This window comes from Pediculus humanus, genomic scaffold (assembly GCF_000006295.1).
Source record: "Pediculus humanus corporis 1103172108322 genomic scaffold, whole genome shotgun sequence".
Classification (NCBI taxonomy): domain Eukaryota; kingdom Metazoa; phylum Arthropoda; class Insecta; order Psocodea; family Pediculidae; genus Pediculus; species Pediculus humanus.
The window spans coordinates 1,105,415-1,129,230 of NW_002987891.1; the positions used below are offsets into that span (position 1 = coordinate 1,105,415).

Sequence of the window (23,816 nt, forward strand, 5' to 3'; positions counted from 1 at the left end):
TAATAATTTTATTAGAAAAAATCAATAATTTATTTATTAATTTTTTTTCCCACGTAAAACACCCGCATATACATACATTTACACAAAGAAAAATAATTCACATTTAAATTATTATCATCATCATCATCATCATCATTATCATTACTCACACTCTTATAGTTTTTCTCATGTAAAAATTTTTATGTACATAATTATTATTATTATTATTTTAATTTTTCGACCTAATTGTCATCATCATCATTATTACGTTAATTGCAAAAAAAAAAGAAATGATTGGACGTTATTTTTGTATTGTTTTATTCTGGTTGGGCGGGGTCGGGGGGTTTGGGATGAAGATGGTGGGAGGAGCTTAATCGTGTATAATCACATGATCGATTGAAATGATAATTATAATAATATAATTTTTTTTTTGGGACACCCTGTGTACATATATATATAATTGAATCGTAAGAGAATCACTTGATAGCCGAACGGAACCGTTCGAAAATTTTTTCAAATTTTAAAAACTAAAGAAAAAAATGGCGGGAAAATTTTTTTAAATTTTAATAAATTGACCGAATTATTATTATTATTATTATTATTCGTATAAAACGGGATATGTAAACCCTTTTTATTTAATTAATTAAATACACACGCATTCGTTTTATTCTCCTTTTTCTTCTTCTTTCAATCAATCAATCATTCGATCATTCAATCATTCGTTCATTCATTCATTCACCGAAGGCAGTATCATATAAAATATATATATATATATTTCACGTAAAAGAAAGAAAGAAAACGATTTAAAAAAAAAAAAAAAAAAAAGGCGGGAAAAAAAACGAAATTTTTTTTAAAAAATTATTTTCAGCATGATTCGGATGACCATGAAAGCCACCAAACTTTACATTTTTTATATAAAAAAATTTTTTTTTTATTTTTCGTATCGTCGTCGTCGTAACCGTTATTATTATTATTATTATTATTCTCATCGTCATCGTCATTATTATTATTATTATTATTATTTTTCGGGAATAATATGGGTACGTAGGATGATGTATCGCGATACGATCTAACGTCCGAAAGTATTTTATTTACGTCACTCGCGTCGTCGTCATCGATGACGCCACCACCGCCACCGCCGCCGCCATTTTTATTATTATTATTATTATTAAATAATTCTTTTTCACTTGATAATTTTTTTAAAAAAAAATGTTCGTCATTTTTATTAATAAATATCAACGGATCCTCACCGGGATATACCATTTTATCCCGATTTAAACGGGGATTCGAACGTTTAACGTAAGACCGTTTTTTTCTCCTTTTATTATTATTATTTTTATAATTATCCTTTTTAACGAATTTAATGTTGAAAGGATCTTCTGCTAATTCTGGATACACGTTAATATCGTGCACGTATTCCCCTTCGAACGACATAGAATACCCGACTTTTAATATTTCTTCGATTTCGCTTTGCGACCAATCGACCGAGCCCGGAAATCCCAACCTTAGCAAATCCCTTTCCCTGTGCCAAGCTTTCCTAAGAGCTTGACCCTTGGCATGATGCAACAACCTGTTTTTTTCTTTTTCAGGTGTCGTACCGTATCTCAAATTGATAACGGTACCGGAATTGTGTATTTTAATATCCGCCATTTCTTGATCTTTTTCGTGAAACGTCGTGTTCACTTGCGAACCGAGACGTTTTAATTGACCTCTATCTTCGGAAACTTTCCACGTTTCCGGTTTGACGAAGAAAAACGCATCCTGTTGCGCGCCGTGTATTAAAAGTTTTAAATCGAGTAAATAACTACGATTGAAAACGCTTGTGAAAACATCTCTGTATATTGGATTAGCACTTGGCACACTGTTAAGAACGGCCATACCGGAAACCGTTCGCGACACTATAATACCCTTACCGAAGGGTGGTTCGGAATTGGCACCAGGTTTGCCAACGTTCAATACCTTTTGCCAACCTTCGAGTATTGATATTTGTTTAACTTTACTCTTTTGTATCGATGATAATTCTCGGACGGTTAATTTTTTCTCGTCCATGTTTGCTATGAAACCGGATGCTATTTTAAACGTGGGATTAACGAAAAATTCTTTTTTTAATAATCCTTTGGGTGATAGTTCGCCACCGGATTCGGGACCCAAATTCGAATTGATTTTAGGTAAATTTTCCGAATATATTTGTGGTGCTAAATTTTTAACATTGTACCCGAGTATTTTTAACCAACTTTCGGTATCTGAAAAACAAACAAATAAACACAAATAAAAACGGAAAATGACCGAGCGAGGATGAACAAACCGGAAACATACACGTACCTGTTAATTGACTTTTTTTAGCACGAACGTTTATAGGATCATTTCCGTTAAAACGATATAAATGTAAATGATTTGGTGATGATATCCTCGAAAGTATCGTTTCCCAATTTGGAGTCATCCATTGTCCTATCAACGGATCATAAACTTGACCGTTTTCCATGTGTACCAACGATGTAACCTGAAAAAGTTTTCAATGTGTCATTTACGAAAATATTTGAAGGAGTCGTTGCGGTCGTTGCGACAACGTACCTGATCCAATAAACCACCGCAAAAATCAACGGGTAAGTATAAATATGGATTCGAATCGTAAACAATGTGACCGTATGGTGACCTCATTATTTCTCTTATACCTTCGCCATATTGATTAAAAACCATGACCGGTGTACCGCATTCGTCGGTTGCTATGTAATATTTGTGCCTGTACACTTGTGCGTAAATCAAATGTCCTCTGTCATCGTATATGAGGGACATTAATTTACCATCTCTTGGACTATATATTTGCGATACCTGTGGATTCCGTATTATTATTAACTGCTGGAATATTAAAAAATGGATCCCGATCATATGAACACGACACCTACCTCGTTTGGCCTTTTGTGATTGGTGTAAAAAAATTGCGTGACGTTTCCGTAATTATCTTTTCTCGATGACAGCCTATCGAGATGATCGTAAAAATATCGAACGTCGAAACGACCCCTTTTCGTCGCTCTCACCAACAAACCTTTTGCATTATAATGAAACCTTTCTTCTCTTGCATTTTGTATAACGAATCCCCTATTATCGTACTTGTACTGTCCTTCTCCGAATTTTACTATACGATCCATGACGTTGTATTCCATGGGTATCGTGTTTCCACTATTTACAAAAAAAGAAAGGTTACCCCATCGAAACAATAACGATAAGAAAAACAAGATAATGATGATGATTTACCGGTAATTCAATGCCAACATGTTACCGTTGGCATCGTAATTGAATCCCCAGGGTTCTTGTGCTTCAACACCAATCAATTGTCCATCAGGATCCCAAGTGTAATTTTTTGTATTCGTATAACTGTTGACTCCAACGTTTCTCGTATATGTTTTAGTTTGACTTATTCGACTGGGGGGGTGAAAAAAAAAATTTTAAACATTCAGTGAATGATTATTATTATTATTATTATTATTATTTGTGTTACCTTCTTAAATCGTATGAAAATTCCATTCTAAAAACTTCCATTCTGTGTATTGTGACGGCAATTTCGATTTCTTGAAAATATTCGTTGATTTTTCTAGAAAATAATGCGGTACCATCGAAAACGGTCGTTTCGTTTGCTTTCGGATTCGATACCTGAAAATGGCGGGAAAGTGGGATTAATATTTTTGTAAATCGCTTTTATTTTTTTTTAATCATTTCCGTCGTTTGTACCTTAAATTGTCCGAATTGTGCAACGCTTCCGGTTTTCGGTGAATATCCTATGTTTAATTCCGGTAGATTTTGTCCACCTATTCTTCCGGTTATCATGGTCACTCTAAAATTATCATCGTATTCGTAAGTTAATTTTGCATTGCTCAATCCGGTTTTGCTACCGAAATCGATTCTTTCTTCTATTAACTTTCCACCGGAATGTGTCAGATCCCATTTATATTCTAGATCTTTTTCACTGTGGGTGACTTCGCTGGGTGATCCGGATGCTATTTCCGAATAATTTATTTCGCTTTTTCCATCCCCGTGAATGATCTGAAGTGAGAAAAATGTGTGAGTGACGTCATGGGGAGGGGAATGGTGATGATGGGGTGGTCGATGATTACCTCGCTCAATAAACCAGATTTGTGGTATCTGTAAACGACTCGTGCTCCGTCACCCGGATAAACCGTTTGAAGCAATGCTCCATCGTTTGAATAATGTTGTATGTAACTTCTTGTAGATCCAGGAGGAGTGTAAGTGACTCTTATGAAACCGAGACTCGGTTGACATGAAAAACTATGTTTCGTACCGGAAGGTAGTGTTATGTGTCTTATACCACCTTCCGAATCGTACATGAATTGAAAAGCTCGACCGCTCGGAAGTGAAAGTTTCGACAGCTGTAATCGAACAATGTAATCAAGACCTTTTTTCGCGAAATTTTACAAATTTAATTAAACACAATTACCATGTTTAAATCGTTGTAGAAGAATCCTATCGTGCCATCGTGAGGATTGCTCATGCCTGATAACAAACCGTGTCTTTCGTACGTGTAAGTTTCCGTTTGTTCGCCCCAAGACCATTTTTCCAATCGGTTAAATCTAATAATAATAATAATCGTACGTTTCGTAAAAGAAGAAGATGGAATAACAAAAAGGAAAAAAAGGAAAATTTCTTTACCTGTCGTAAGAAACGTTAACAGGATGTCCGAAATGTGGGGTCCATGCAACCGGTAAACCGACGATGCTGTAGTTAAACGTCAGCAATTTTTCACCTTCTTGATTGTATACGACTTCTTTTCCATCAGATTGATCTAATTCGATTCCCAAAACTTTTGTTTTATTTACGTAAATGTCTCTTCTCACCGTTTGTTGCGTTTTGCTGTTTATGTCACCGACCAACGAATATTTCCATTCCATTTCGTTAAAACTTTCACCCAATTGATTTTTCTAATGGCGGTTTAGAAAAAATTTTTATTATTTTCTCTTAATGACACGTACAAATATTGTTTTTAATTATTTACCTGTAAACTCCACATCGGTAACATTTCCGCTTCGATGGGTAAACTCAATTCTAAAAGCGGAAATCGAGCAACGGCTACAGAATCGACGGAAACACCCCAACTCGCTCGACTGATAAGGGTACCATTTTTATAACTCACGAGTTCTGTCGTCGAATCGTCTGAAAATTATTATAATCATCATTATTATTAAATTATCTTATCGTTTGTTGTGCTCTCTTATCACTCACAACTCACTTTGTTCGATTGTTAGTCGTTTAGCTCCCACACCATCCATGGTTAATGTTGTCACTCTGTCGTTTGTTCCACTCACGACAACTTCTAATTTATTATCAGGTGATAATTGTGACGACAACAAAATTATTTCACCTGTCGGTAGAATGACGGTTGATACTCGACCGTATTTATCGTATCTGTAAATTACGGTTCTACCACCCTGACAGAAAAAAAAAACGATTCGATTCAGTCGTTAAAAAAAAAATAAAATGAATGAATGAATGAATTTTCTCTTACTCCTCCTCCTGTCGAATCTGATCTGCTAGTTAATAATCCGCTGATGCTGTCGTAATCAAAATCAATTTCGGATTTTCCTTTTTGTGAAAATTTAACAAGAAAACCGACAGCGCTTATTTTAAGATCGGATTTATGATCTTGTGCGTTTTCGATCGTGCTTACCTAAAAAGCGTCGTTAATGGTATCATATCATCGTAGGTACAACGTGGAATAAGAAAACAAAATGGACGATACTTACGACGTTGCTGTAATCTCGTAGGAATAAAATTTTATTACCACTCGGATCGGTTATGGTACTCAGTTTACCAAAACTCGTGTTTTTACTGTATAGAAAACTATATTTGGTTTTACCACTCGTGAGGTCTTTAGTACTGATATGTTGTCCGTAACGATTGAAAACGTACATTTCCATAAATGCAGGATAGGGAATTTTAAATTCGCCATTTTCGTCATGAACAGGTAAGTAATGTTCGAGAGAAAGAATATGAAGTGACCCTAGAATAGATATTACGAATTTATTAGTGGGTGTGCTTCGAGTGCCAGGAGAAAAAAGAACTCACCTTGATCAGCAACGTATACGATTCCATCGGGTCCAACAGCAATTGCTGAAATTTGATATAGTTTTGCATTTGACGAAAGTAATGTTTCTTTGTTGCTGTCGTCGTTTTGTACTTCGCAACACATTTCTTTGGTTATGGTATTGGAATTGTTTTTACAATCGCAACTATCCGTCCTGAAGAAGAAGGATCATCAAACATGTGAGCAAGTTATCGGGTAAGTATAAAATTCAATTAAAATCAACCCTCACCTCATCTCGTTGGGAACACCTTTTCCGGCAAAATCGCTTATCCTACCGGAAGAGTCTACAATTTTGATCGTGTTTATTTTTCTTGAATCGCTTTGCGCCAAATATAAATCTCCGGTTGGGCTAAAAGCCATGGCAAGAAGAGAACCGAGTGCGGAACCTCTTGCATCGGTGTCTTCACCCGAAGACGAACCCACGGGAACATCATTCGTGTTATTTTTTATTTGACAGTGCAATGCAGAACCCGCGACGACTTTTATTTTTAAATCCGATGTTAATTTTAAAACCAATCGATCGTCAATAAAATACAAACTACCATCCAAAGGACTTAGTGCTAAACCTGTCGGCCATTGCAACTGAGCCTGATTTGCTGGAATTGCTGATTTGCAAGGAATGGGTTGCCAATGATTGTTGTGACCGTGATGACCGACCAACGTGTGAATTATATCTTTCGAATCAACGGCTCTGATGTTTGTACCATCAGCTATGTACATGGTCCTATCCGAAGCTATTGCCAAACCTATAAACACATCGGAAATGATAAGAATCGATCGTGCGAAAACGGTTGAGAATGGTGTCACGTGTTATCTTAACCTTTCGGATGAGTTAATTTAGCTTGTTTTGCAGGTCCTAAATCTCCACAGTTGGACAAATCACCAGGTATGCACCTTTCACCACTTCCGACGACTACGTCACCATTAAGTGAAGGTTCTTCTACCGGATCCAATATCAAAACTTTTAATATTTGATGACTTTCCGGATTTGATATATAAAGTTTACCATCGGCTGGTGACACGGTTAGATAATATTGATAGGACACTTGCGTTGCGCTGTTTGAAACACAAAGAAAATTATTAAACCATCCAACGAATCAAAACCCTTAACGATTTTCTCGTCGTACCTGAGTTGATAAACGGTGTAAACGTTACCCTCGGGTGTTATCCTTCTTACGAGATTAAAATCACCAACGTATAAAGAACCATCCGGTCCTGTCGTTAAAGCCACGGGTGTTAAAAGTTTCGAATCTTTTGCCGGACCGTTACAATCGGTGCATTTAAGCGGTCGCTGTAAACCGGTACCCATGAGGACTTTGACAATCCTCGGATAGTTTTTCAAATTCAACATCAATCCATCACCTCTTTGTAATATACCTAAAAAGGACCAAGGATACGATAAAATACAAAACAAACAGAGAGGCAACAAAAGACAAAACGTAAATTAACCTTCGTGAAAATTATAATGATGATGAACATCCAAACTCCAACCACCGATGTCGGATATGTCGACGACAAAACCGTTTAATGTAGCCGTTTGAGTTTCCCAAATGACGTTACCACAATTAGAATATTGATAACCTATGGATACTTTGGCTAAAGCGACACCATAAACCTACGACAAACGACAAAAATTTTTTTTACTATTTTATCTAAAACCACGTCGAAATTTTTTATATAAAAAATAAATTAACCTTTTGTTTATAAACGTTTCTTTTGTTCCATGCGAATACGTGAGTTAAATCCGGATCTGCTTCGTACATTTTCGTGTAAATAGAACCTTCTATTTCGACTCTTAAATGTACGTGAGTTAAAGTGTCGGGGATTTGATTTCCGGTTAGTCTCATATAAAGAAGACTATAATATCCGGCACTTTGTGATGATTGATACATTAAATTCAAATCCGAACCGGGAATTGAAATTCTTTCTTGTATGACCTTAAGGGAAAACATTTTTTTTTTTTAAAGACAACAAAAATACTAGGAAAATTCCCATTATTATCATTATTATTATTACTTGTGTTTCCGCAAGGAGTACGCTTTTACCAAAAACGGGTCCTTTTTTTTCAGGTGCCCAAGATGAAATGACGATGGGATTAACATCGGTGTGATCGGCACACGAATCCAGGGATAAAAATCTTATGGAATTTTCAAAATAAATCCCCATTTTCGTGTGATAATCCGGCGGTAACGTGATATTTTTAGTGACGTCATCATTTTCAAGTTCTCCCAAATGCATTTGTATGGGTGGTAAAACGACGATTTGATTCCAAGGTACGAAAACGGTTTTTGTCAAGGGTTTAAATGGCGAACGTTGAAATTGAAGAGTTACGGCACCACCGCCGTTCACCAAAACGTCGTACCTTAAAAGGAGAGAAATTATTATTATTATTATTATCGGCGTGAAAAGTTGAAAATACTCGAGAGGGGGTTTCTAACGAACCATCCTCCATTTCTTGTCAATGTAAATCCAAATCTCGAATCTTTATCAACGGATACTCTTATTCCGACAATACCGAGACCCTGTGGAGTAACTACACGTCCTCTCATTACAGAAACACGACTGGAACAGAAACGTAAAAAGATCAGAAATGACAACATTAAAAAAAAAAACATTTTTAATAATTAAAATTCGCAAAAAAATCGATTTTGTAGTAACGGAAAAAAAAAGTCGTCTGCTTTTTTAAAAAAAATTTTTTTCCTTTTACAAAATCGATTTTTTTTTTAAGCCCAAATATTTTTTTTTTTGTATTTAATGATAATAATAATAATGATAAATATTATTTCTTTTATAATTTACCATTAATTTTTTTTTCAAAGATAATAATAATGAAATGCAAACAACAATGGAAAAAAAAAATTTATTTATTTTATTCAAATTTCTTTACGCATCAGAAAAAAAAACCTTTTCCTCACCCCACCTCCATCCCACCTTCACCCCACCCACTCCACTCCTACCTTTGCTCACTCCTCCCATTCCCACACACTCGCTCCTCCCCTTTCTTTTCTACTCTACCTCATCCCATCCCCACACGTCCGAAATATATTTATTTTAGTTCCCATTTCGACCGCAACGTGTCGCTTTGCAAAAAAAAAAATTTTTGGGCTCGTTAATATAAAATCATTTAAAAAAAAAAAAAAAAAAAACATTCGAACAACGTGATTTATTATTATTTATTATTTATTTATTTTTTTTATTCCGTGATAAAAATGATAATAATAATAATAATGATGATGATTATGATTATCATCGAACGGAACTTAAAAAAAAAAAAAATCCGATTAAAATTTCTTTTTTTTTTTTTTTTTTTTTTAAACAAATGAAAAATTATTATATACTAAATAGTAATTGCAAAAATAAAAAAAAATTAAAACCATGCATTAATAAATAAATAAATAATAATAATAATAATAATTGTTTTGCTTTGCTTAAAAACGCGAATCGAAAAACAAAAAAAAAATCATGGAAAAATAAATAAATAATAATGATTGACGTCACATTAGGAGAACGACGCCATTTTGTTTTGTCGTAATTATCGTTTCCATGATTTTTTTTTTAAATAAAATAATTTTAAAAATAAAAAATAAAAAGAGATGAGAGATGACAAAAAATAAATGAAAGAGAGAGAGAGAAAAGCATTCATTAAAAAAAAGCATAACGTTTGAAAATAATAATAATAATAATAATGATAATAATAATGTGCAGCCGCATTCTTCGAAAAAAAATTAAAATTAAACAAAATGCAAAAAAATAATAAATAAAATAAAATAAATTAATTAATAAATAATTAATTATAACTTAAACGTAATAATAATAATAATAATAATAATAATAATAATAATAATAATAATAATAATAATAATAATAAATAATAAATAAACGATGATGACGATAATAATAATAATAATAATATATTTCCAAAGTCCTTGTTGTTGTTCTTGTGATCGTCGTAAAAAATTTTTTTTTTTTTTTTCCGTGGGGGTTTTTTTTTCACAAAAATAATAATAATGATAATTTTTTCTTTTGATGTTGTTGTTGTTGCGTCCCGTTTGTTTTTTTATGCTTTTTGCGGTCGTACGTCTTATTATGTAAAAAAAAAAAAAGGGAAAGAAGATTATGTACAACGAGGTTTTCATAGTCGGATTAAAACAATTATATATATATATATAAACTTACCTTTCGTATACGAAACAAAAACAAAAAAAAAATAATAATAATAATTATTATTATCATTATTATCACGAGTGCTTCCGCTGCGACTAATGAAAGGTTTTCACTTTTTTTTTTTTTTTTTTAATAACAATAATGATAATAATAAGATCAAAGAGAAAAAAAAATAATTTTTTTTATTTTTTCAAAGGGCTTAAAAGCTCAGAAAAAATGTTGATGATAATAATAATAATAATGAAAGGATGTGAGAGAAAGAGAGAGAGAGAGAGAGAGTAAAAACAAAATGGGGGAAAAAGCTAGCTAGCTAGCTAGCTAGCTAGCTAATTGACGTAGAATTATTTTTATGAAAAAAAAAAAATTCTCATTTTTTTAATTTTTTTTTTAAATATTGAAATCCACAGTGATTATCTTTTACTTCCCCTTACCCCCCTTTTTTTAATTAATTAATTTTTTTGTGGGAGGTTCGGGGAGGGGGGGGTGGAAAAGTCTTTACCGGGAGGCATCATTCGTTGGAGAAAAAAAAAAAAATTAAACATACGAAATAATAAAAAAATAAATAAAACAAACATTACCTGAAATTGTATTATCGTATGCATATAATAATAATAATAATAATGAATTATTTAAAAAAAAAAAACCTGAAGAAAAAAACAACGAGAAAGGATTAATAGCCGTCGTGTCAATAGAAAATAAAATTAGTTCCACGCGAAAATTATTCGTTTTCATTTAGAAAAAAAAAAAAAAATAAAATAAGGCATGTCAATTTGTTTATATTTTATTCTGTTGGCATCCTTGTTTCGATTTTTTCGTCTTTACCCCCCCCCCTTCCCCCTCTCTCAATCATCCCCATCATCCCGACTCCCCGATTAAATCGTCCAAGTCAAATTCTGTGAAAAAAAAGTTATTAAAAATAAATAAATACAACAAGGACTGGAATTATTATTATTATTTTAAAAAAGAATAATTCGAATTTGATTTTTTTTTTGAAATTTTAAATTTCCCGCCAAAATTAAAATTAAAATAAATAAATTTCCGGTTTTTATAATAATAATAATAATAATAATTTTTTTTCTTATCGACCGATAAAATTTTTAATAAAAAAAACAAAAAAATTAATAATAAATAATAAAATAATAATAATGATAATCGTAATAATAATAATAATAATAATAATAATAATAATAATAATAATAATAATAATAATAATAATAATAATAATAATAATAATAATAAGAAAAACCAAAAATAATAATAATGATAATGATAAAAAATTGGGGACAAAAAAAAATTTTTTTTTTTTGTTTTTTTTTTTTTATTTTTTCGTTCGGTTGTAAGAGGGCGGGCGATCGATGCGGTGAAGGGAAAGAGAAGAAGAATGAGTGGGAGAGAGACGGGGGGAAGAGAGGGTGGTATGACGTCAGGGGTGTGAGGAAAACAAATAAAAAAGGCGCGTAATTCAAAATGAAACGAACGGATGGGTATAGGTAAGTTTTTTTTAACAAGGTTAGGTTAACATGTAATTTAGACGCAGACAAATGGGTTAAACATAAAAGGTTAAGTAATAATAATAATAATAATAATAATAATAATAATAATAATAATAATAACGATAACGATAACAATAATAATAATAATAATAATAATAATAATTTTCTTTTCTATGTAATTTTCGAACGCAAAAAAATAAACACACATAAATAAAATAAATAAATAAATAAAAGGAGAAAAAAAAAACATATAAATCGTTCGATAACAATAATAATAACGATGATGACGATGATAATGATAATAAATAAATAAATAAAATTGCTTTCCTAATTAATAAATAAATAAATAATAAAATAAATAAATAAATACACACACAATCGGTGAATAAAAATGAAAAAAAAATAAAAATAAAAGAAAACGAATGATAAAATGTCGTAAATACGATTTTCGTTTAACGGTTTTTTATGACGTCATCAAATTTAAAATCTTAAATCGTTTAAACCTAAACGAAAAATTCGTATCAACGACGATGAATTCTTTTAATAATAATAATAAAGATAATAATAATGATGATGCCGAATAAAATAATATGTGTATAAATGACGATAATAATAATAATGATGATGATGATGATGATAAATAATAATAATAATAATAAATAAACGAAAATAAATTTTTTTTTTTTTACGGACATTAAACAAATAATAAATATATATATTTATATATATATAAATGACGATTAACAAGACAAAAAAAATAAATAAATAAATAAATAAAATTGTTTTATGTATACACATATATATATATATATATTATTATTATTATTTTTTATATACATATATACACATAAAAATAATAAATAAATAAAATAAAATAAACAAAAGAAAAAAAAAAAAAAGAAAAAAATTATTGACAAAAGACGAACGTAAGACAAAGACGGTGCGACATACGTAAAAATAAATAAAATAAATAATAATAATGATTAAAATAAATAAATAAATTTATTATAACAAACAAAATAAATAAATAAATAAAAAATGGCTGAAGGTAAAACAAATACATCAGGCATATTTCACTTAAGAATCAGTTCAACTCTTTATTTATTTTTTTTTATTTATAATAAGTGGCAGAAGTATAAAAAAAAAAATTCATTCTATAACCACGACAGACTTTTAAAAAATTATTATTATTCCGTTTAAAAAAAAATAAAAAGTTTTTTCTTCTGCTTCCACTTCCCACCTCACGTCTCTCATCCCTCATCTTTCTCATCATCATCTTCTTCTTTTTAGTTTTATTTAAATTGAGTATGCAGATTAGGTTTCTACAATTTTTTTTTTTTTTTGTCGTGGAAGGAGAAAAAGAAAAAGTTTTTTAAGAAAAAAAAATAAAATTTTTTTATCGATAAAAAATCGTTTTCGAATTTTTTTTTTATTTATTTTGACGAATTAAAGTTTTGCGGGAAAAAAAACGATACAATAACAAAAGCAGAAGAAAACTTTTTTTTTTTCGTATGTAAACTTTTTAAATATAATTTATTATTATTATTATTATTATTATTATATTTTTAATACTTTTAATACAAGATTTAAAAAAAAAATAAAAATTTTTTTTCAAGAGAGAGAGAGAGTATTTATTTCTTATATGTAAAATAGAAAAGCTCTTTTCCTAACTTTTATGGGGAGTGTGAGAGAGAGAGAGAGAGGGGGGGGAAGAGATGATGGGGGGGCAATATAAAGAGCCCCGAAAATAATATAATTATTTAATATTTATTCTTTTTGTTGAAAACAGTTGAACTGATTTAAAGTGAAGGAATTTATTTACTGCACTTACCGCGGTGTGAATGAATTCCAGAACGAACTACGAAGATAGATTGCAGGGGGAACAAGGACAGACAAGGTAAAGTTACAAACACATAAAAACACTTTTCGTATAAAAGTAATGTATTGAAAAGAAAAAAGAAAAAAAAAAAAAAAACTTTTTTTTCTTTTTTTCTTTTTCTTTTCTTTTATCATTATTTTATATATATATAGATAGATAAATTTAATTTTAAAAAAAATATATTTTTTTTATTATTTTTACGTAATTGTATAAGAGAGAAAGAAAAAAAAAAAAACAACGCACTCATACTCACACATACATATAATATATATACGAACAATAATAACGCGTTATTGAAAAAACCGTTAAAAAAAAACCGTCATTTCCGCCATGTCTCAACAAAACACGTCATTTACGTCATCGTGTTTAATTTAAAAAGAAACTCGACGATTAAAATATATTTATTATTGAAATTATTATATGTTGTTTCGTAATTGTTATGAATGAATAAAAAAAATGGAGAGAAAATTTAAAAATCAAAAAAAAAAAAAAAACAAAAAATTATTTATTTAGATTCGAACGTTAGAAAAAAAAATATATATATATAAAGAAACGCACTCGAAATGAATTTGTACCGCTAAAAGAAAAAAATTTTAGGTAACGCACTTTGATTGAATTCTAATTGTCAAAAAAAAATTTAAAGAAACGCACTCGGAATGCATTTGTACTGCTAGAAAAAAATTTAAAGAAACGCACTCGGAATGCATTTGTACTGCTAGAAAAAAATTTAAAGAAACGCACTCGGAATGCATTTGTACTGCTAGAAAAAAATTTAAAGAAACGCACTCGGAGTAAATTCTAACTGTCAAAAAAACAATTTAAAGAAACACACTTTAGGTGTATTCTAATTGTCAATAAATAAGAAAAGAAAAATTAAAGAAACGCACTGGGAATGCATTTGTACTGCTAGAAAAAAAATTTAAAGAAACGCACTCGGAGTAAATTCTAACTGTCAAAAAAACAATTTAAAGAAACGCACTTTAGGTGTATTCTAATTGTCAATAAATAAGGAAAGAAAAATTAAAGAAACGCACTGGGAATGCATTTGTACTGCTAGAAAAAAATTTAAAGAAACGCACTTTGATTGAATTCTAATTGTCAAAAAAAAATTTAAAGAAACGCACTCGGAATGCATTTGTACCGCTAAAAAAAATTTAAAGAAACGCAGCTATAGTGAATTCTAACTGTCAAATAAACAATTTAAAGAAACGCACTTTCGGTGAGTTGTTGTAAAAAAAAAAATTTAAAGAAACGCACTTTCAGTGAGTTTTAATTGTCGGTAAAGAAAAAAAATTAAAGAAACGCACTTTCAGTGAGTTTTAATTGTCGGTAGATAAGAAAAATTAAAGAAACGCACTCCGAGTGAAGTTTTACTGCTAGAAAAAAATTTAAAGAAACGCACCCGAAGTGAATTCTGTCAAAAAAAAAAAAAAATTTAATGAAACGCACTTTCAGTGAGTTTTAATTGTCAACAGAAAAAAATTAAAAGAAACCCACTTTTAGTGAATTTGTATCGCTAAAAAAAAATTTATAGAAACGCACTCGGAGTGAATTCTAATTGTTGATAGATAAGAAAAATTAAAGAAACGCACTCGGAATGCATTGGTAACGCTAAAAGAAAAAATTTAAAGAAACGCACTTTCAGTGAGTTCTAATTGTCAATAAATAAGGAAAAAAAAAAAAAATTAAAAAACGCACTTTAGGTGAGTTCTAATTGTTAACAGATAAAAAATTTAAAGAAACGCCCTTTTAGTGAATTCTAACTGTCAAAAAAAAAAGTTAAAGAAACGCACTCTGTGTAAATTTTAATTGTCAATAGAAAAGAAAAATTAAAGAAACGCACTCGGAATGCATTGGTAACGCTAAAAGAAAAAAATTTAAAGAAACGCACTTTCAGTTAATTCTAATTGTCAACAGATAAAAAAATTAAAGAAACGCACTCCGAGTGAATTTGTATCTCTAAAAAAAAATTTAAAGAAACGCATTTTATGTTAATTCAAACTGTCAAAAAAAAATTAAAAGAAACGCACTTTAGATGTGTTCCAACTATCAACAGATAAAAAATTTAAAGAAACGCACGCATACACAGAGTAAATGTAAACGTCACTCACGTTTGTATATATCCATACAACACATAATTACGATTATCGATTATTATTATTAATTAAATTTAAATCGATGATCGTTTTTTTTAACGTTTTTAAAATTATTTCACGTGACACACGCACACTCACGTGACGTCACTCAATCGTAATTATATAATTATAAATAAATCGAAATCAATTAACGTTAATATAAAATCAAATTAAATTTTTTTTTTTGATAATAATAATAATAATAATGAATGACGTCAATTGATGCCGACTTACTTATTTAAACGACGAGTTTTAATAATAATAATAAATAAAATTATAACTTATTATTCTAATTATTTATATATATAAAATTTGTTTCATGTATGATATAAATAAATAAATAAATAATAATAATAATAATAATAATAATTAAAAAAGATAAAAAATAAGATAAAAAAATTAAATAACGGATCGAATTTCTGTCATCATTATCGTTTAGAGAGTTTAAAAATAGTAAAAAAAAAAAACGTCATTAAGTTTTTTTTTTTTTTTTTTTTTTTTTTTTTGAAATTTTCGTGTCGTGTAAATAGACAAAACGTTTGACAGAACAAATTTTTGAAGTTGAAGAATGAGAAATGTGAATTGTTATCTTGAAAAAAAAAATAAACGACGCCATACTACTACCATCGGTACTTTAAATACGTGACCTGACTACTTTTAAAATAGTTTTGACTCCTTTTAAAATGTCAAAAAGAGAGAGAGAGAGAGAGAGGGGGGACCGTGTCGGGGATGAAGAGTGAGAGAGAGAGAGAGAGAGATAGAAAATGGTTAAATTGAAGCGCTCGTATGAATTTTAATATCCTCGATTTTTCTCACACCTGAGACAATTTTCAAATATTTCTCTATATAATAATGATAATAAATCAATAATAAATAAAAAATTATAATATTAAATTTAAATGATGATAATAATAATAATAAACGAATGCGAGTTTTATTGTAACGGGGGTGGGGGGAAGGGAAAGGGAGAAACCTTAACACGGTCCTTCTGAAATCTTTTAAAAACTTTTCCTCTCTTCCTTCTTTCCTTCCTTCTTTCTCTCTCTCTTTCTTTCTTTTTTTTATTATTTATTAATAACTAATTATTTAAATATCTCATCGTCATTATTATCATTATCATTATCATCATTATTCTCATCCTTAAAACTTTTTTTTTTTTTTCTTTTTTTTCGTAAAAATTTAACTTGGAAGATAATTTTTCACGTTCAAAAAAAAAAAATTATTATTATTATTATACTTTTTCTTTTTTGTTGCCAACTTTGAATAAAAAAAAAAAAAAGTTTCAGTTAAGAATAATAATAATAATAATAATAAATGGTTATGTTTTTCTTTTTTCCTTTTTTTCTTTTTCTTTTTTTAATAACAATTTAAAAATTTTTTTTCTTTTTGTTTTATGCATACCGAAATAGAAAGCAGACGAAGAAAAAAAACAGCAGAAGAAAAAAAAAGAAAGAGAGAGAGAGAGAGAAAGAAAGAGAGAAATAAAAAAAAAACTTTTTACGATTAATTTTTTTTACGGTTTTGATATTTCAAACGCTAAGTTTCGCCATTTTTTTTTATTTTTTAAATTTTAAATTTTCCCGCCTTTTTTTTAAAAATTTAAATCAACGAATGAGAAAAAACCACAGAGAGTAAGTGTCACACACGAGTTACGTCATCAATCGATCCGTTATTTATATTAGGATTCAATATAAACGTCTCGTATAATCAATAAATAAATAAATAAAATTTAATAATAATAATAATAATAATGATCGTGATAATAATAATAATAATAATAATAATAATAATAATTAAAAATGATTAAAAATAAAATAAAATGAAAATAAAATAAATAATAAATTAATTAATAATAATAAAATGTAAAAGGTGTATATGTGTGTGTGTGTGTGTGTTTGTGTGAGTGTGTACGTGTACGTGTACGCGCACGTGCACGTACATAAATACATAAATTTTTATGTATATATATATATATTTAAATAAATATGTGGATAGAGTTAAACACTAGACAAAGACAAAAAACGGGATGAAAAACAAAGGTAAGGATTTTTTTTTTAAATTTTCTTTTTTTTAAAAAAAAAAGAAGCATTTTGTTACTATTCATGTTTAAACTAATAATAATAATAAATAAATAAATAAATAAACGATAATAATAATTAATAATATTAATAATAATAATAATAATGATAAATTAAAAACTTCAACGTAAAAAAAAAAAATCCAAAAAAAAAAAAAAACCGAAAACAAAAAAAAAAAAATAAAAAAAATGATAATAATAATAATAATAATAATAATAATAATAATAATATTAATAAAAAGCTTTGAAATTGTTTTAGCATTAAAATGTATCCGTTAAAAAAAAATGATGAATCACTAATAATAATAATAATAATAAAAAACAATAAGAAAATAATAATAGTAATAATATTAATAATGATAATAATAATAAAATTGGTGGTGGTTTAATAGCAGTAGCAGTAGTAGTAGTTGTAATAATAATAATAATTGTGACGTTGATGATGCTGATGACGTCATCATAACACATCACAATTATTATTACTAAATGAATTTTATCAAAGAATTTATTTTTTTAAAAAATAAAATAAAGTTATTTATTTAAAAAAACGAGGAGCCATTTTGTTTTAATTTATATTTAAAAAAAAAATATCCCCGAGTGGAGGGGGAGGGAGGTATGAACTTACGCGATAATAATAATGATAATATATATTTCATTATAAGGTAAACGTGTGCGAGAATTTTTTACATCACGAACGACAGCGTTTTGTTCCATTTTTATTTTTTTTTATCCCCGTTTTTTTCCCCGTGTTGTCTCCCCTCCCCCTACACTCCTCCCTTTTTCCCCCTTCCTTTTCATTCTTTTCCGAAAAAAAAAAAAAAAAAAATTAATTAACATCGAAAAAAAACAAAACGTTTTTTATTATTATTATCATTATTTTTTTTTGTTAATGTAAAAAATTTTTTTCTACACGTCTCCGAAAGGGTTTTATCTTATTTAAACAGCTTTTGCTTTTTCATTTTTCTCTCTTCCCCCTTCTCTTCCTCTCCTCCCTCTCTCTTTCTATCTTTTATCCCATTCCCTTTACCCCCCTTCCCGCCGCCATTTTCTTTTTAAAAAAAAAAAAACCGAAAGTTTTGCAAAAAAAAAATTTTAAATGGCGACAAATTTTTTATCGATTATCAAATTATCCGCAACACCTTTTTTTTTCTTTTCTTCTACCACGATGTTTTTTTCCGCCATTTTTTTTTTTTTTTTATAATTTTTACGATCGTTTCTCTTACTCTACGAGAAGAGAGAGAGAGTGAGAAACAAACAAACGTAAGATTCTGCGTTTCATTTTTTTTTCTCCTCTTTTCCCGTACTCCTTCCCCTTTCCCTCCCCCCTCCCTGCATATTAACGTCACCGAAACCAATAAAACCGATCGAAAAAATAATAATAATAACAATAATGGCTCGTCATTTTTTTTTTTTTTTTGGCTGAAAGAAAAAAACTCGACGTAATATTTTCTTTATGTACATTCTAATCATAAATTCGATAAACATTTTCTCAGCTTTTATACAAATCATAAAGTAAATAAATCAAAACAAACGTGAACGCAAAAGAAATAATAATAATAATGATAAAACTTACCTTTCGGAATATTCGTCCATGTGTGCATAACTTTGTACCGAATTTTCTTCAATTAAAAATTTAACTCTTTGATAAAATGATGAAGTGACCGAGGGGGGTTGTTTACGTAGGAGGACTTCGACGGGATCATTTGATGACAAACACATTATGTGATCTGAACAACTAGGATGAGAACAACATTCTGAATCCGAACAATCGATCATACCATCTGATGACAAATAAAATTAACGGTTTTTCATTAGTACCCGTTTGTTCTGTTTGTCGGGGAGAGAGTACAAAACGGAAATGATATTACCTTGATCGTTATCGATTTCATCGTTGCATTGTTGTTCTAATGGTATCGAACAATCATCCCCTGCCCATTCGTTTGAACATATGCAATGATATTCGCCATCTTCTAGAGAACACATACCATGTCTGGAACAAGCATTCTTACATCCGGCTGGAGAGAAAAATAAAAAAAATTCGTTATTTTTAATAACAAACAAACGGGTTTTTTGTTTGTTTGTTGATATATACGTACGTATCGTGCAATGTTTTCCATTCCATCCCTGAGAACAAACGCATGTACCATTTTTACATTGACCGTGTTCTTGACATCGATTGTCGCAAGGAAGAAGATCGCATCTATCACCCATCCAACCATCCGTACATTCGCATTTACCCTGTCCGCATCTACCGTGTGGTCCACAATCCAAAGAACAAAGAGCTGAACAACAACAACGACAAACAAATGTTTAAATTTAACGTTACGGTAGATTTAAATAAATATTTAACTTACCTTTCGAACAATCGGATCCCGTCCAAAAAGGTTGACATTTACAAGATCCGGTTTCTAAATCATAAGTTCCATGTTCTGAACAAGATGGTAAACACTGATAAACTTGTTTGTCGAGGGCGGAACAATTAACCCCTTGCCATCCGGCTTTACAATAACATTTTCCGTTCACGCAAGTTCCATGATCGCTACAATTCGGATCGATGCAATCCACTAAAATTTAACACACAAAATTTTATATTAATCCCGGGGATTTTACCAACAAAACACGATGGTGATGATGTTACCTTCGTTACACAGGATCCCCTTCCAACCGACAACGCATTCGCAAGATCCCTTAACGCATTTACCGTGACCGGAACAATCGGGTGATTGACAATCGTGTTTGGGTATGTCACATTCCGGTCCTTTCCAACCTTCTTCGCAATGACAAATTCCACCACCGTATTTACCATGATTCGAACAAAGTACGGGACAAACGCCTAAAACGAAATCGTTTGTTTTACACAAAAAAAAAAATGGCGGGATTTTTTTTAAAAAAAGAAATTTACTTTTTGAACAATCTATTCCTTCGTAACCGTCTATACAATCGCATTTTCCAAGATAACAAGATCCGTGTGAACTACAATCGTTTGGACAAGCAGTAGACACACCTTCAGCTTCCGATATAACGAGATTAACCTAATTAAGAAAAAATAATAATAATAATCAACATTATAAACAAACAACCGGAAATTGTCTGTTTGTTTTATATTAACCTCGTGTGGCCAAACGTCATCGTTATAAACGCTGACAAACCAAATTCCGGTATCGAAATATTGCAAAAGTGTCACGTTGACCATGATTGTATTATTATTATTATTATTATTAGTATTACTATCTCCGATGTAACTTCTTTTGGTAAAATTTTTTTCATTTATGCTTCTTTTTTCGTCGCGATGTTTTAATATTTCCGGTTTTTTAGATTTCGTCGAGTTATTATTATTATTAACACCGTCACCGTCACCGTCACCACCGCCGTGTATGAACAAAACGGAATTGGTATCCCTTTTCCAAATGTTATTACCAACATAATCATTTCCGGCGTTTCTTTTAAGACGATCAATTCTTCCGCCTTTAACAAATTCAACAAAATCATATTGCGTCACGCTCGGGGCGACGTTTCTCCTTCCGTAAACGGCAAAATTAGAGCCCCAGGGTAGAGTAAAATTTAAACGTATGAATGCCGGATGTTTGTTTTTGAATTGAAGATTCCAAAATTGAAGGGGGTTGATTTTCGAGTGGTAAGACACGTCAAAATCCGATATTTCCGATACTGTGGGCCAATAATTATTAAAACCGGGATGATGAAGTTGTTGTTGTTGCTGTTGGTGACTTTGAAGCTGTTGCTGATTTAATAATATGTTGTTGTTGTTGTCATTTACCGATTGTGGTGTTTGAGTATTTGAAAATGAATTAAAAACGTTTTGATGAGTTGACGTTAATAAGGATTCTACAAAAAAAAAAAAAAAAAAACAAAATGGCGGTTGAAATTCAATTAAACGACAAAAAAAAAATGTCGGGTTCTTCGAACTCGCGCGCGCTTTGCGACAAATAAAAAAACTTGCCTTCCGTTGGTGATTGACTAGATATCACGTGATCAACACCTTCTTGTGATGATACGGCTTTGGCATCTTCAACTAATATACACGTCGTGGAATCAGATCCGGTTTTGTTTACGGTGCTGACAGCTCCGAAATAAGCTAACAGAGCCGTCAATATAAGACTAAGTAAGATAAGTGCAATTGAAAAGCACTTCCAGGTACATCTATGTTGACATCTTTTATCGATGTGAAATCTAAATGGCGGGGGGGAGAAAAAAGAAAATTCTTTTAAACGGAAACGGAAGTAACGACGACAACAACAACGACGACATAGTCGTACCATTATGCATATTTTTTCCGAAATCCCCGCCCCCCCGAAAAAAAAAAATTGTTTTTGTTCGTTCTTCTTGTTTAAAGAGAGAACAATCAATCTTTTTTTTTGGGGGGGGGGAGGCGGAGGGGGCGAGAGGAAATAGGGGAGATATGGGGGAAAAACGTAACGTACGGGAGTCTAATCAATCTTTTCTTAACTCTACGTGATTTGTTTTTTTTTTTTTTTGTTATACGTACCGTGATGGAGAATATGGTGAATAATTGGCAGGAGGAGCTCTTAGGGGGAAAACAGACATAAGAGGAGTTGCTGGAGTGACTCCTAACTGTGGATTTCCTATCAGTCCTGGATTTAATCTGGAAAAATAAAAAACGTCATAAATTTTTTTTTTCTTCTTAACCTTATTATAAATAAATAATATTAATTAATTAACTTCCGGTTTATTTTTTTCGTAGCAATTAATTATATTTAAAAAAATTGTTTTTAATTTCGAATAGGGAAAATTTTGCTGTCGTAAATTTTATTGCTGTTGGAAAAATTTTCTTCTTGTTGTGTTGAAAATAAATTTATTATTTATTTTCTCTTCTTAACGTTTTCCTTACTTTTTTTTTCTTTTGCCTTATATAAATAATTCACTTGTTTTTCTTTTATTATCTTTTCTCTATGACCTCCGACCTCTTCTCACTCGCCACACACACACACACACACAAACACTCTCTCTCTCTCTCTTTCTTTTTCTCTATCTCTCTCTCACTCTTTTCTTTAAAATTTTCTATTGAACGTATTAAAATGTCTCGTGTTGATGACAGTTATGATAAAGATTCAAGACAAAATCTATCTACCTATCTATCTATCTATCTACTTATTGTTTGGTTTCTTTATTATTTAATTAATTAATACAACTAAAATTTAATTCAATTAATGAATGAATGAATGAATGAATGAAAGAAATAATATTTTAATAATTTGTTTTAATCGAAAAATTTAATTTTTTTTTTTTTTCGTTACCCCCTGTTTTGTTGTTGTAAATCTGATCGTGATGGTTGTTTTTTTATTAAAAGCAGAAGATTATGACGTAGAATGATGATAATAATAATGATTAAATAATACACGCGTGCGAGAATTTTTTTTCCTTTGAATAAAAGGTGAATTTGATCGTCTTAGAAGAGAAAAAAAAAGACGGAAAAGGGGAAAGAATGAAAAACATTTGACGGATTCTATTGATAAGATATCATTGTTGTTCGGAAAAAAAAAGAAAAGGGTGGATTCCCTAGAGTGTGGAGGGAGGGTGTAAACCCCCTAGAACGACGACGTCATCCACCCAGCCCCCCGAAACATTCTCTCAACAAAAAAAAAAAATTACGAGGGTTAAATAATTTCGAGGTTTTCTTTCTAGAACAATAAACCAACCAGCCTGCCTGACTTTAACTTAACAATACAAAACGGAAAATAATAATAATAATTTTCCATCCTGTCTCACGCACTCCCGACAGAAGGAATTTCTAGAAAGTTCTTTCAAAAAAAAAAGAAAGAAAAAGAAAATTATTCGATTCGGGAATCGACGACCGAAACGACGACGAAGGGGAAAAAAAAATTTTAACGGAAAAAAAATAAAAATTGTAAAATCATCATCATCGTCATCGTCATCGTCATCGTCATCATCGTCATCATCATTATCATCATCATTATTATTAAAACTTAACTTCTGCTACTGAATACGTTTGTAAAGA

At 30.2% G+C, this 23,816-nt stretch overlaps 1 protein-coding gene across 1 annotated transcript; it reads right to left on the reverse strand.

The window, feature by feature from the left end:
- Window positions 1-492: 492 nt before the first annotated feature.
- Phum_PHUM617500 (type II transmembrane protein, putative) lies at window positions 493-22,384 on the reverse strand (the record flags this gene model as incomplete). The annotated part of the gene is made up of 33 exons (XM_002433185.1): window positions 493-506; window positions 1,230-2,222; window positions 2,302-2,479; window positions 2,551-2,808; window positions 2,883-3,156; window positions 3,232-3,390; window positions 3,476-3,627; window positions 3,706-4,017; window positions 4,089-4,361; window positions 4,424-4,562; window positions 4,642-4,910; window positions 4,985-5,127; window positions 5,219-5,417; window positions 5,495-5,656; window positions 5,733-5,989; window positions 6,055-6,180; window positions 6,322-6,461; window positions 6,489-6,819; window positions 6,894-7,129; window positions 7,201-7,450; window positions 7,523-7,688; window positions 7,768-8,010; window positions 8,162-8,435; window positions 8,516-8,635; window positions 19,395-19,602; window positions 19,690-19,836; window positions 19,918-20,103; window positions 20,176-20,385; window positions 20,460-20,654; window positions 20,724-20,853; window positions 20,931-21,487; window positions 21,798-22,009; window positions 22,326-22,384. 33 exons carry the CDS (start codon window positions 22,382-22,384, stop codon window positions 493-495), a joined length of 7,572 nt encoding a protein of 2,523 aa, XP_002433230.1.
- Window positions 22,385-23,816: the final 1,432 nt, after the last annotated feature.